Here is a 15,530-nt window from a genome sequence, read left to right on the forward strand (position 1 = left end):
AGCAAAATGGACTATTATTTAAATGGTAAAAAAATTGCAGCATGTTGCTATGTAGAGGGATCTGGATGTCCTTGTGCTGGAATCTCAAGGAGTTGGTTTGCAGATGCAGCAGGTAATTATAAAGGCAAATGGAATATTGTTCTTTATTGCTAGAGGGATGGAGTTTAAAAACAGCAAGGTTATGTTGCAGCTGTATAAGGTGCTGGTGAGGCCATACCTGGAATACTATGTATAGTTTTGGTCTCCTTACTTGAGAAAGGATATACTGGCACAGGAGGGAGTGAATAGGAGATTCACTAGGTTGATTCTGGAGTTGAGAGGGTTGGCTTATGAGGAGAGACTGGGTAGATGGAGCTAAAGTCATTAGAATTCTGAAGAATGAAGGGAGATCTTATAGAAACATATAAGAATATGAAGGGAATAGATAAGATAGAAACAGGGATGTTGCTTCCACTGGTGGATGAAACTAGAACTAGAGGGCATAGCCTCAAAATAAGTGGAAGCAGATTTAGGACTGAGTTGAGGGGGAACTTCTTTACACAAAAGGTTGTGAATCTATGGAATTCCTGCCCAGTGAAGCAGTTGCGGCTATCTCATTGAATGTTTTTAAGGCAAGGATAGATACATTTTTGAACAGTAAAGGAATTAAGGGTTATGGTGAGCGGGCGGGTAAGTGGAGCTGAATCCACAAAAAGATCAGCCATGATCTTACTGACTGGCAGAGCAGGCTCAAGGGGCCAGATGGCCTACTCCTGTTCCTAGTTCTTATGTTATGAATGCACTGGGATAGTAAAGCATTTGTACCGGACTTTCCAATCCGACCCCACTACAAACGCCAAGGATCCCGCACGCTCCACCCAATTACTCCCTCAATCTGTCCCATCACACCCAGTGGCCTATTCACAAATACCCACAGGTCCCTCTGTTCCTGTGGCCCTTTGTACACCCACCAAAATGATCCACCATGCACCCTGCCCACTCCACCCCCACCCACAACCAAACACTACTATCCCCAAGTCCCACACCAGCTGCAAATTCCAAAATCTCTCCATCAACCCTATCACATCTCTTTGTCATTTTTAATTCCTTAACCTTCTATGTTCAGAGAGTATAAACTTTGTCAATGTAATCCGTCCCTGTAATTAATTCCAGTAATATTCTATGCTGCACACCCTGTTGTGCAGGCCTTGGAGTTTAGCACAGCTCCTCCAGACAGGATATGACCAACTGGAACCAAAAATTTAACCTTCGGTATTCCACTCTCTCTGACCCATTAGCCTTTTTGATATCTGTTTAAACCTGTCCACTAGCCTTTAACAATCTGTGTAGACCCCTTTCTGCTCCCCAGTCTGTCACCATGAAGCACATTTCTAAATTATCTCCCTTAGATCCATAGTGGATGACCTCACACTTCCCTGCAGTTTGCCCACAAAGTCAGTCTGTCTCTGTCGCTCTGCAACCTCCAGAACCCATCTCCACAACTTACTCTGCACTCAAACTTAGTGTCATCTTCCAACATGAATATAGATCCCTATTCCTTCATCCAAATTAATGATAAATATGCTGAAAAGCGGAGACCTCAGTATTGGTCCCTGGCGAACATCATCCGACAAACCAAGAATGATCCTTTTATTCCCACTTGTCGTCTCCTATCTCCCAGCCAATATCAGACCCATGCCATGAGGTTGTCTATATATCTGTGCACATTCACTTTGTCTCATGGTCTCTCGTGTGGAACCTCATTAAATATCATCTGGAAATCCATGCAGATAAGATCCTTAGACACTTAACAAGGAGCCAGAAGACATTGGTAGAGTGTTGAATGAATATCTCACATCTGTCTTCACCCAAGAGAATGAGGACGATGGTATGGAATTCAGGGAGAGAGACTGTTAAGTTCTAGATCAAATTGACATAGGGAAGGACAAGGTATTGGAAGTGTTGGCAGCCATAAAAGTGGTTAAATCTCCAGGTCCAGATGAACTGTCTCCCAGGTTGCCGTGAGAGGCAAGGGAGGAGATTGCAGAGGCTCTGACCCAAATTTTCAATTCCACTCTGGCCACTGCGGAGATGCCAGATGACAGGAGAACAGCTAATGTGGTTCTGCTACTTAAGGAGGGTTATAGAAATAAATTAGGGAAACAAAGACCAGTGAGTCTCATATCACTGGCAGGAAACTATTAGAGAAACTTGTGATGGAGAGCATCTATCTCCAGTTGGAGAGGCAAAGCTTGATCAGGGATAGTCAGCATGGCTTCGTCAGAGGGAGGTCATGAGTCACAAATTTGATTGAATTTTTTGAGGAGGTGACCAGGTGTGTAACTAAGGGTAGTGCAGTCGATGTAGTTTATATGGATTTCAGCAAAACCTCTGACAAGATCCCACAAGGGAGACTTGTAAAGAAGGTAAATTCACATGGATACAATTTGATAAAGTGGATTCAGAATTGGCTCAGTTGTGGGAGACAGAGGGTGATGACAGAAGGCTGCTTTAGTGACTGGAAGACGGTGTCCAGTGGTGTACCTCAGGGATCTGTGTTGGGTTATTATTTGCCATTCATATAAATGATATTGATGACGATGTGAGGGGTAGGATTAGTAAGTTTACGGATAACACAAAGATTAGCCGGGTGGTTAACAATGAGGCAGAGTGTCTTGGGCTACAAGAAGATACAGAAATGGGCAGATATGTGGCAGGTGGAATTTAACCCTGAAAAGTGAGAGTTGATGGAGTAATTTGACAAGGAAGCATTCAATGAAGGGCATAACACTAGGAAGTTCTGTGGAACAAAGGGACCTTGGCGTGTTTGTCCACAGATCTCTGAAGGCAGAAGGGCATGTTAGTAGGATGATGAAAAAGGCAAAAGGGACACTTGCTTTTACCAACTGAGGGACAGATTACAAAAGCAGGGAAGTCATGTTGGAGTTGTATAGAACTTTGCTGAAGTCACAAGTAGAGTATTCTGTGCAGTTCTGGTCACCACATTATGAGAAGGATGTGATTGCACTGGACGAGGTGCAGAGGAGATTCACCAGGATGCTACCTGGAATGGAACATTTAAGTTTGTTTTCTTTGGAGCAGAGAAGACCGAGGGGCAAACTGATCGAGGTGTACAAGATTATGAGGGACATGGACAGAGTGGACAGGGAGAAACTGTTTCCCTTAGTTGAAGGGTCAGTCATGACAGGACACAGGTTCAAGTTAAGGGGCAGGAGATTTGGGGGGGGATGTGAGGAAAAACTTTTTTACCCAGAGGGTGGTGAGGGTCTGGAATGCGCTGCCTGAGAGAGTGGTGGAGGGGGACGCCTCACATCCTTTAAAAAATACCTGGATGAGCATTTGGCACATCATAACATTCAGGGCTACGGGCCAAGTGCTGGCAGATGGGATTAGATGGGAGTTCAGAAGTTTCTAATATGTTGCTGCAGACCCGATGAGCTGAATGGCTTCTTCTGTGCTGTGTGATCCTATGATTCTCGTAAGAAGTCTCACAACTCCAGGTTAAAGTCCAACAGGCTTATCTGGAATCATGAGCTTTTGGAGCGCTGTTCCTTCATCGGTGAGTATCTATGATTCTAAGGGTTCTTTGGCAGCAGCTTCTGAACCCAAGGCCACTAAAACGTTGAAGGAGAAGGGCTGCAGATCCCTGGGAACACCACCACCCAGAGGTCCCCCTTCAAGTCACTCACCATCCTGATTCGGAAATATATTGCCATTCTTTCACTGTTACTGGATCAAAATCCTGGAAATCCCTCCCTCGATCCCTTTCCTGACCCGGCTGTGTTGTCATTTGCAACAATTTGCAGTTACCCCCTCACCTGTGATGTTGGCAGGGCCAAGTTCAGTGAAGGACAGGACAATGGATGTGGGTTTTGCTTCCTCAGAGCTGACGCACATCTTCCGAGTCAGGTGTCGCTTCCCCTGATGTCCAATGAACTTGATTCCTTTTGGAACTGTGATTTTAACATGAACCTGGAACAAGATGGGGGCAAGAGCAGCAATCAGTGTAACCACAGATATGAGAGTCCGCAGAAAACGAACAGCTCACTGCAATTGCCATTCATACAGTAACAGACAGAGACCATTCTGTCCCTCGAGCCTGTTCTATCATTATAATGGATCATGGCTGATTGACTCCTTGACTTTATCTACCCACCTTCTCCCTCAACACCCTTATTGAGTTAAAATAATCTTTCTCAGTCTTGACAACTCAAGTGAGCCCAGCATCAATAGCTTTTGGGGGAAAGAGTTCTGGATTTCCGCTCCCCTGTGTGTAAGGGAGTGCTTCCTGACATCACCCTGAACGGCCTGGCTCCAATGTCCAGGTTCAGCCCCCTTGTTCTGGACTACCCACACCACAGGAAATTGTTTCTCTCTATTGATCCTATTAAACACTTAGAACACATCAATCTGAACACACCTTAAATCTTCTAAACTCCAGGGAAAACAACGCTGCTCTGAGCAACCTAATCTCATCATTTAACCCTCTCACCCTGGTATCTTTCTGGTGAATCCATGTTGCAACCTCTCCAAAGCCAATGTTTCCTTCATGAGGTGTGGAGCCCAGAAAGAATCAGCCCCAAGCACATCTTCCTCTGCCTTGTACCCCAGTGCCTGCCTGCAATGCAGTGCAGGGATAAAGCTTTCTACCAATCTGTCACACCCCACACATACAATGCTCGATCTCATAGACATGATCAACCGCACCCCCTGCAACCCCCCACCCCTCATCTCACAGACACGGGTCTTCCCCCACCCTGATGATCTCAGACATAGTCTCCACTGGGGCCCAAGGATTTCTCAAGAGTCACTCTGACCCCATCTCTACCCTGTGTACTCCGGTGTTTCCCCACATACCTCAGCACAGCTGGGGAGGTAGTTGTAGACAATCAGTGGGATTTTAGTTTGTTCTCCACGGATTACGTGGTACGGCAGAGTGAAATCCACAAAGAAAGGTTTGAATGTGCGGAGCTCAGTGGATTTAGCAAGTCCGAGGCCACTCTCCTGTGATAGGCTGACTGCCTCAGTCACCCAGCTGGTGATGGAGTCTGGGACCTCGACATGTAAGCGGGCTTCTCCTGTCAAGTCACTGTGAACACAACATGAAGATAAGGGATAAGTCATCAAGCTCACTCTCTCTCAGCTACTCAGTAACAGAATCTAACCTCCTCCAACTTTACAGTTCTCAATGATCAGTAACCTGAATTTCTATAGCACCCGTCATAACTTTAGCACATAGCTAATGGAGTACTTTAGAAGTGTAGTCGCTGTTTTAATGCAGAAGAGAAAGAGAGAGAGCATGTTAGTTAACATGAAAACAGGCTGACCTGTGTCATATACTGGAAGAGCTGTGTGAACTGAACAAACAAAGAGGCAAATCACACTTTTATTTCAAGGGGCGAGAATATGAGTAAAATAGCATTGCTGCAAATGTTCAGAGCTCTAGTGAGATCACACCTGAAAGAGCTTGTAAGATAGTGCAATGAAGGTTTATTGGACTGATTCCTGGGAGAGAGGATTGTCCTATGGAGGAGAGATTGGGTAGAATGGACTAATATTCTCTTGCAGTTTAACAGAATGAGAGATGATCCAATTAAAACATTTTAAAATTCAGAGATGGCTTGACAGGGTTGATGTTGTAGGATTTCCTCTCCTGGCGAGACTCAGGAAGCCCCTCGGGGCAGGGGGTTGGTAGGGGGCAACTATATCAGAATGTGACAAGGAGAAATGTCTTCATTGATAAGACTGTGAATCGCAGAGAACCGTTACTGAAGGTTGGGTTTGAATAAGATTTTTCAATTCAGGTTTGTGGGCACAAATTTGCCTCTTTGTTTCTGTTTTACAAAAGGGATGACTAGCAGCACTACCCTGGTTTATTTTATTGTGTGCAGCATTCAGCATGTGATACCTTTAAGCATTTTGGGTGGCCAAACACACTGGTATCTTGAGGGATTGTCCTACATCTGAACACAGGACTAAGGAGTAGGAGTAGGCCATTCAGCCCTTCAAGCCCATCTGCCATTTGGTAGGATCAGAGTTGATCTACTTGTGGTCTCAACTCCATTTTCAACTATGGGCAGCGTGGTTAGCACTGCTGCCTCACAGCTCCAGGGATCCAGGTTTGATTCTGGCCTTGGGTCATTGTGTGTGTGTGTGGGGGGGGGGGGGGGGGGGGGGTTGCACGTTCTCCCCATGTCTGCGTGGGTTTTCTCCGGGTGCTCCGGTTTCCTCCCACAGTCCAAAGATGTGCAAGTTAGCTGGATTGGTAATAGCAAATGCGCAGGATGTGCTTTTGGGGAGTTGATGCAGACTCAATGGGCTGAATGGCCTCCTTCTGTACTGTACGGACTCTGTCTTTAAAAAGCCACTCTTATTTTTAAAATGCATGTCTCCTAATTGTTATCTCTGCCACAAGGGGAAACATCCTCCTGGTGTCCACACTGTCAAGGCCCCTCAGAATCTTACATGTTTCGTTCTTCATTCTCGCCTCTCATTCATTTAAACTCTAATGGGTATCACACCAACCTGTCCAACCTTGAAGGTAGGCCCTTCCTCCCAGCACTGTGCAGAGTGAACCTTCTTTGAACTGCTTTTGGTGCAATGACATCCTTTTCAAATAAGATGACCAAGACCATACACAGTATTCCAGATGTGGTCTTGCCAAGACCCTATTCAGGTAACTTCGGGAACACTGGGTTGCTGTGTGGCTGCCACATGCAGTTCACAGGGAAGGCTGGACACAGTCTGTCATGGTACCTGGCTACAGGATGAAGCTTGGACTGCTGCCTACGGTGCCCCTGTACCCCTGCACACACGGATACTAGCAATATTGCTGCACTGCAATAAACTGCTGCTTCTGAAGATCTGAAAGTTTCAGAAGTAGATAAACTTTTCTCTTTTGGCTCAAAAGCTGATAGAATTTTAAGTTCCTGCATGGGACCACGTGGAATATTTTGGCTCCAGGCACAGAATGCTGTGATTGAAAGCACTGGGAGATTTTCCAGCAAAGCATTCAGAGCTTTTCAACAATTTACACAGTCTTTGGAAAAGATCACAGGAAATAAGAGCCTCATTACATCCTTCAAGCCGGCCTGGCTGTCTGCGGCAGGTACTGTGATATCATCACCTCACCTTAACAGCAACACTTAGCACTAAATTTCCAATTAAAAAAGACTCACATTTCAGTAGCGCTTCTCACAACCACCCCAAAGCGCTGCAGTCAATGAAGCACTTCTGAAGTGTGGTTACTTTTAAAGGCAAGGTGATACAGTGTTTAGCAATGCTGCCTCATGGCGCCAGAGACTCAGGTTCAATTCCCAGCTTGGGTCACTGTGTGGAGTTTGCACATTCTCCCCGTGTGTGTGAGGGTTTCCTCCGGGTGCTCCGGTTTCCTCCCACAGTCCGCAAGAAGTGCGAATTAGGTGCATTGGCCATGCTAAATTCTCCCTCAGTGTACCTGAACAGGCGCCGGAGTGTGGCGACTAGGGGATTTTCACAGTAACTTCAGTGCAGTGTGAATGTAAACCTACTTGTGTCAGTAATAAATAAATAAATGAAGGCAGGAACACTGGTTACACTTTCCAGGCTCACACAGTTACACTGTGTATTTACTACACAATTCCTGCTCTGATTTAAGTTTGGAAAATCATGATGTAATATTTAGACAAGCAGGGTAGGAAGATTTTGATCAACATCCTGGGGGTTACTATTGACCAGAAACTGAACTGGACCAGCCATATAAATACTGCGTCTACCAGCACACATCAGAGACTCAAAACCCTGTGGTGACTCCCCAAAGCTTGTCCACCATCCACAAGGCACAAGTCAGGAGTGTGATGGAATACACTCCACTTGCCTGGATGGCTGCAGCTCCAACAACACTCAAGAAGCTCGACACCATCCAAGACAAAGCAGCCCTCTTGATTGGCACCTCAGCCACAAAATTAATTTCATTCCCTTTACCACCGACCAACAGAGGCAGCCACAAGATTCACTGCAGGAAAGGTTCCTTAGATAACACCTTCCAAACTCAAGACCACCGCCATCTAGAAGTTACCTGGGGACTCCACACCTGGAAGTTCCCCCGCCATGCTGATTTGGAATTATATCACCGTTCCTTCACCTTTGCTGGGTCAAAATCCTGGAATCCCCTCCCTAACAGCACTGGGGGTGTACCTACACCACAGGGACTGCAGCGGTTCGGGAAGACAGTTCACCTGCACCTTCTCAAGGTGCACAGGCAATAAATGTTGGTCGAGCCAGCGACATGCACATCCTGTGAACATATAATAAATTTTCCCCATCCCCAATCCCCTCCCACACTCCATCCAATCTCTGCTGCTTAACTGATGCCAGCTAGCTGACTGTCTCTGGTCTTTACACAGCGCCGATCCCAGAATAGCCTCCAGTGTGAACAAGATCCAAACCTGTTCTAATTAAGAGTCAAATACCTCGGTGAAGAGCAGATTTTCCCACCCATTACACTTAGCCCAGGGGAATGCTTTTCTCCCAGACTCGGTGAGAAACTATTCCAACTCCACTGTTCATACCTGATGTTGAGGCAATGCCAAATCCAGGTTTCCGGAAAATAAGTTCTTTTCCTCTTTTCAGCCCTAAACAGAAAGAAACAAATGACTTTAGAGAGGAGCAGAATGTCAGTGAGACAGCAGCTAGGCAAAACCTGAAGGAATTTATCACAGCCACCTTTAATGTCAATAATTGCGGGCATGAGCCCCAACACTCCCTCCCCATGGGCACAAGCCTCACTCACATACCCCTGCCAGCACAAACCCCATGTCCCTCCCCACATCTGCCAGCACAAGCCCCGCCTCCCCCACCCAGCGGGACGAGCCCCGCCTGCCGGCACAAGCCCTACCCTCCGCCATCCACCGGCACGCACCTCCTCCCCGACATCACCACCGGCATGAACCCCGCCTCCCCCCACACGAGCCCTGCCTCCCCCCACATGAGCCCTGCCTCCCCCCACATGAGCCCTGCCTCCCCCATGGGCACTAGGTCCATTCCACCACACCCCCCACCTCCCACCATGGGCACAAGCCTCACTGCCCCTCACCCCAGGCACGAGTCCTACCCCATCACGGGCACAAGCACCCCACCCCCCCCCCCGCCATGGGCACAAGCACCCCAGCCCCACTCTGATCTCTCTCCATTTTATTGATGGAACAATAGACCCTCAACTCTCGTAGCTCATTGCTCTAAACTCTCAAAGCCAGAAAAAAGGGACTCAAGCCTCACTCCTGGGACCTCAGCATAAAATACCAGCTGACACTCCAGGATTGAGTTGCAACTCTAGACGCTGAGCTCAGAGGGAGCTATGCTCCGGTGGAACAGGGACTGCATTGGGAAAGTCCAGGCACGGCTCAGTTGGCCCATGGTACGTGCTCCTGGTTTTATTGTCTGGGCTCACTGTTCTTTAAATGTAAAAACACGTGATTTTCATGTGTTTAAATTTATTGTGCGCTTTTAACAATACAGTCCTCTCGGTTACCATCCAGCTGTTTTGTTTTATTTTGCCACCACTCCACAATATTCAAATTAAGCACAAATCTTCAATCCAAACTCACACCAAGTCTGGGATGTCACAAAGGGAACTGGGGAAAAATTTAGAAATCCCACACTGTCAGAGGGTCAGCGCCGAGGGAGTGCCGCACTGTCAGAGGGTCAGCGCCGAGGGAGTGCCGCACTGTCAGAGGGTCAGCGCCGAGGGAGTGCCGCACTGTCAGAGGGTCAGCGCCGAGGGAGTGCCGCACTGTCAGAGGGTCAGCGCCGAGGGAGTGCCGCACTGTCAGAGGGTCAGCGCCGAGGGAGTGCCGCACTGTCAGAGGGTCAGCGCCGAGGGAGTGCCGCACTGTCAGAGGGTCAGCGCCGAGGGAGTGCCGCACTGTCAGAGGGTCAGCGCTGAGGGAGTGCCGCACTGTCAGAGGGTCAGCGCTGAGGGAGTGCCGCACTGTCAGAGGGTCAGCGCTGAGGGAGTGCCGCACTGTCAGAGGGTCAGCGCTGAGGGAGTGCCGCACTGTCAGAGGGTCAGCGCTGAGGGAGTGCCGCACTGTCAGAGGGTCAGCGCTGAGGGAGTGCCGCACTGTCAGAGGGTTAGTGCTGAGTCAGAATGGCTGTGTTTCAATGAGATGTTAAAATGGGGAGGAAAATACTGTGTTTATCATATGACTGAAGAACTGAAGACACTGGGAATCAGACTCATTCCAATGTGTCCGCGCTGCCTCTTCTTAGAGTTATTCAATTCGCTCCATTTCCCAAGGCCTGCAACTTTTCCCTTTCAATGACACGCCTTCCCACATCCCAACTGCATTCATTAGGTACATTGTCTAGATGGTGACCTTGCCACGTGTCAGTTTGAGCAGCACCTGCCCACCGCCTTACTGACCTGTGACTGAGTCCTGGCAGCTTTATAACAGAGTGTTATCTCAGTGAAATACATCAGCATCCATTCAAATAAAGACTTATGGCAAAGCACAAAGTTTCTCTTACCTGGGCACAGTCCTCGGGTGCAAGGCTGCCATAAGAGTCCCAGTGTGGGGCTGGAAAGCAGGCACTGCCTCGTCTGTGTACATCCCCCCATTCTGCCTGTGATTCAGGCTCACAATGTCTGTCATGACCACTAGGCCCGTTTCCTAGGTAACCGAGAAAGCAGAGGCAGATCAGAGAACCAGACTTGGGGAGAATAACCGCCAACACCCAGAACAGCTCTAAATCAGCACCAGGTGTGCCAGGGAACACGAGGTAGGGGTGGGGGGTCAGAGCACAAGGGGGGGATTCACCTGACCATCCAACAGAACTCACTCGACACATCTAGAGCTTTGGGGTAAAATGACCTGGGCCGTGTGGGACCTCAGATCATTCTCAAACTATTTAGTGCTGGAAAAAGTGCATGTTTGAGTTAAAGGCAGTTTCAAAAGATTTAGTATTCCCTTCACCGATTTGCTACCTTGTTCCACACAAGAAGAATCAATGTGTATCCCAGAGTCAGAGTGTGTGGGACCTGTACCCCAGTGGGAGTCACTGCGTGCAGAACACGTACCTCAGTGAGAGTCAGTGTGTGTGTGGAACCCGTACCCCAATGAGAGTCAGTGTGTGTGTGGAGCCCGTACCCCAATGAGAGTCAGTGTGTGTGGAACCCGTACCCCAGTGAGAGTCAGTGTGTGTGGAACCCGTACCCCAGTGAGAGTCAGTGTGCGTGGAACCCGTACCCCAGTGAGAGTCAGTGTGTGTGGGGCCTGTACCCCAGTGAGAGTCAGTGTGTGCGTGTGGGGCCTGTACCCTTGTGAGAGTCAGTGCGTGTGGGACCCGGGCCCCAGTGAAAGCCAGCGTGTGTGGGACCTGTATCCCAGTGAGAGTCAGTTGTGTAGGACCGTGCCCCAGTGAGAGTCAGTGCATGTGGGACCCGTACCCCACTGAGAGTCAGTGCGTGTGGGACCTGTACCCCAGTGAGAGTCAGTGTGTGTGGAACCCGTACCCCAATGAGAGTCAGTGTGTCTGTGACCCGTGCCCCAGTGAAAGCCAGTGTGTGTGGGACCCATACCCCAGTGAGAGTCAGTTGTGTAGGACCGTACCCCAGCGAGAGTGTGTGTGTGTGTGGGACCCGTACCCCAGCGAGAGTGTGTGTGTGTGTGGGACCCGTACCCCAGCGAGAGTGTGTGTGTGTGGGACCCGTATCCCAGTTTGAGTCAGTGTGTGTGGAATCCGCACCCCAGTGAGAGGCAGTGTGTGTGGAGTGTGGAAATATGTTCGATGGAGGAGGTGCTTACGCTGAAGGCGAAGTGAGCGTCCTTGGTGATGTCCCAGTGCCAGGGGAACACAGATGATCTTCTTTTCCGCCGGCGCCGTGACGATAGCCCTGGCCACCAGAAGTGACCATCATCTTTCGGAATTCCAAAAGCGTCTGAAACATCGTAACTGGCCAACTCTTGGAACACCTGGAGACAATCGAGGATATAAGAACATAAGAAATAGGAGCAGGAATAGGCTATCTAGCCCCTCGAGCCTGCTTCGCCATTCAGTCAGATCATGGCTGTTCTGATAGTGGATTCAGTTCCACTTACCCGCTCGCTCCCCATAACCCTTAATTCCCTTATTGGTTAAAAATCTATCTATGACTTAAACACATTTAATGAGGTAGCCTCTACTGCTTCATTGGGCAGGGAATTCCAAAGATTTACCACCCTCTGGGAGAAGAAGTTTCCCCTCAACTCTGTTCTAACTTGACTCCCCCATATTTTAAGGCTATACCCCCTAGTTCTTGTTTCCACTGCAAGTGGAAATAACCTCGCTGCTTCTACCCTGTCTAGCCCCTTCATTATCTTATATGTCTCTACAAGATCTCCCCTCAACCTTCTAAACTCCAATGAGTATAGGTCCAGTCTACTCAACCTCTCCTCATAACCCCCTCATCTCCGGAATTAACCTGGTGAACCTTCTCTGCACCCCGTCTGAAGTTAATACATCCTTTCTTAAATAAGGGGACCAAAATTGTACACAGTGCTCTAGGTGCAGCCTCACCAGTACCTTGTACAGTTGCAGCACAACCTCCCTGCTTCTACATTCCATCCCTCTTGCGATAAAGGCCAACATTCTATTTGCCTTCTTGATCACCTGCAGACTGAGAATTTGTGATTCATGCACAAGGACCCCTGGCAGCACATTCCAGACCATCACCACCCTCACTTGAACCAGGAAGGCCCGAGTCTGCTGGTCTAAGCTAGTGTCCATATTTGAATAAGGGGATTAAAATCAGTCAGCGTTCCTGCTCCCAAACACTAATCAATGGGTCCACCTGGAAAATGCAGATCAGGACAGCACTGGAACTACTGTGATGCCCCCCATGTTCAAATATGGTGTCACTGTTTCATACAACGGGTATTGGTGAGGTGATTGTGATAAATGGGTTCTAGCGAGGGTCTACACCTTGGGACAGGGGAAAAGCATCATTAATTGTAATGTCATCTTTTCCCCACTACTGGAGACTTTCCAGATGGTCTGGACAGCTGAGGATCACATGTGGCAAACATAAAGCTCCAGTCAGAGCCTGTCTGGAGTCGGTGAGTTCAGTTCTGGCTCTGTATCTTAGGAAGGAGAGACTGGCCTTGAAATAACTACAGCACAGAATTTACCAGAATGATACCAGGGCTGAAAGGGTTAAAATCATGAGGAACAGTTACATAGAATAGGCTCGTAATACCTTGAATTTGGAAGATTAAGGAACAAACTGATTGAGGGGGTTTGAAGTGAAGATTCAATTTCCCCTCACGGGAGAAGCATTTCCTCTCAAAGTGGAATCTGGCTCTCACTCCTTGCAGCTGAGACTGGAGGGCAACTGAAAATGTGGAAACTGAGATTGATAGATTTAGGTTGGGTCAGGACAGTAAAAGTTATGGAACCAAGCTGGATAGATGGAACTCAGAATTAAGTTTACTATGATCTAATCGAATGGTGGAATGGTGCAGAAAAGATTTACTAGGATGCTACCAGGATTTGATGGTTTGAGTTATAAAGAGAGGCTGGATAGACTGGGACTTCTTTCCCTGGACCATAGGAGGCTGAGGGGTGATCTTATAGAGGTCCCTAAAATAATGGGGGGCATAGATCAGATACATGGTCAACATCTTTTCCCAAAGGCAGGGGAGTCTAAAACTAGAGGGCATAGGTTTAAAGTGAGAGGGGAGAGATACAAAAGGGTCCAGAGGGGCAACTTTTTTCACACAGAGGGCGGTGAGTGTCTGGAATGAGCTGCCAGAGGTAGTACTAAAGGCAGGAACAATTTTGAATTTTAAAAGGCATTTAGATAGTTACCTGGGTAAGAGGGAAATAGAGGGATGTGGTCCAAATGTGGGCAATTGGAAATAGCTGAGTGGTTAAAACTAGGGCGGTATGGACAAGTTGGGCCAAAGGGCTGTTGCCATGTTGTAAACCTCTATGACTCTATAACAGGATGGAGGGGCTGAATGGCCTTCTCCTGTTTCTATACTTCAGAGAGTGCAGTTTCTACACGCTGGTAAAACTAGTGCGGAGTTTGATTACCTTTTCAGTGGTGAGCTGGAAGCCTGGTTTCAACAGATACACACTCTTATCCACCGTCGCCACGCATACACAGGACCTGGCCTCTCCCTTCACCGCAACACTGATCTGCTCGCCGGGCATAGTCTTGTTGGCAGAAAGTGAAATCGATACCTGAACGTTCGGTCAAAGAAAGCAGACTGTGAATCTTTTTCATTGCTGTATTCACCCTGCACCAGCTGGTTTTCTTTCTTTCCCAGTTTAATTGCTCATATCTAAACTCACTCATACCTAAAGTTGCACCAAGTCCTGTTCATTCATCACTGGCTGCTCGCTGCTCCACACTGGCTCCCACTGCGGCAAAGTCTTGAGCAAGGAATCCCTGCAGTACAGAATGAGGCCATTCGGCCCATCTAGTCTGAACCAACCACAATCCCACCCAGGCCCTATTTCTGCAACCCTTCATATTTACCCTGCTAACCCCTGCTGACACTAGGGTCAATTCAACATGGCCAATCAATCTAAACTACACTTCTCTGGACTGTGGGAGGAAACTGGAGCACCCAGCGGAAACCCATGCAGAGACAGAGAGAATGTGCAAACTCCACATAAACAGTGACCCAAGGCCGGAATCAGACACAGGTCCCTGGCGCTGTGAGGCTGGTGTGCTAGCCATTTTAAAATTCTCATCCTCGTTTCCGACTGTCTTCGTGGTCTCACTCCCTCGCCGTCACGGACATCTCCAGCCCCACAAGTGATCTCAGCTCTCCTCTCACTTTGGCCTTGAGTATCCCAGGTTTTAATCACTTCCAGCACCACAGGGGATTTTCACAGTAATTTCATTGCAGTGTTAATGTAAGCCTACTTGTGACACTAATTAAAAAATAGAATAAAACTTTAAAAATTGGTGGAGGTGACTTCAGCTGCCTGGGCCCTAAAGTTCTGGATCCAATCCCCCCCGCACCCCCTCCCCCTCTCTCTGCCCTTCCAAGAAGCTGCTTAAAACTGGCCTCTTCGATCAAGCTTTGGCCACTTGTCCTCATATCTCTTTATGCGTTTTTAACTACTCTGGTGAAGCGTCTCAAGCCATTTTACTAATAATGGTGCTTAATAAGGACAAGTTGTCGGGCACCCACCTTATTCTCGTAGGATGGTTGGACTGGGATTTGGATACTGTCAGTGATTCCCTCGCCGTTCTCCCGGACGTAGTAGACAAGCAGCCGGGCGAGTGGAATCATGTTGTATGTGACTGTGAAATGTAGGGAGGTACTGCAAACATCCACTTCACTGGTTGAAGACTTGGACTGATCTGAGGAGAAAGCAGCAATTCCATTCAACTCCCAGCTTTCCTAATGTTTCACAAAAATCACAGAATTATATAGTGTGGGATGAGGCCATTCAGCCCATTGCATCTATGCTGGCTCTTTGAAAGAGCTATTCGATTAGTCTCACCCCTGGTTCCCACAGTCCTATATTCTTCCAGCACTTACCCAATTGAATCT

At 48.1% G+C, this 15,530-nt stretch overlaps 1 protein-coding gene across 2 annotated transcripts in view; it reads right to left on the minus strand.

The window, feature by feature from the left end:
- The window catches only part of cpamd8 (C3 and PZP like alpha-2-macroglobulin domain containing 8), a 126,329-nt gene that overhangs the window by 73,901 nt on the left and 36,898 nt on the right, over nt 1–15,530 (minus strand). For both annotated transcript variants that reach the window (XM_080213173.1, XM_080213172.1), the window contains exons 15-21: nt 15,165–15,337; nt 14,053–14,202; nt 11,784–11,951; nt 10,507–10,649; nt 8,550–8,612; nt 4,858–5,089; nt 3,819–3,972 (exon numbers count right to left, since the gene is read on the minus strand). In XM_080213173.1, coding sequence (XP_080069299.1) covers nt 3,819–3,972; nt 4,858–5,089; nt 8,550–8,612; nt 10,507–10,649; nt 11,784–11,951; nt 14,053–14,202; nt 15,165–15,337 — 1,083 coding nt within the window. The remainder of the gene's footprint in view (nt 1–3,818; nt 3,973–4,857; nt 5,090–8,549; nt 8,613–10,506; nt 10,650–11,783; nt 11,952–14,052; nt 14,203–15,164; nt 15,338–15,530) is intronic.

This window comes from Carcharhinus amblyrhynchos, chromosome 26, assembly GCF_965287045.1.
Source record: "Carcharhinus amblyrhynchos chromosome 26, sCarAmb.v2.hapA, whole genome shotgun sequence".
In the NCBI taxonomy this organism is placed as follows: domain Eukaryota; kingdom Metazoa; phylum Chordata; class Chondrichthyes; order Carcharhiniformes; family Carcharhinidae; genus Carcharhinus; species Carcharhinus amblyrhynchos.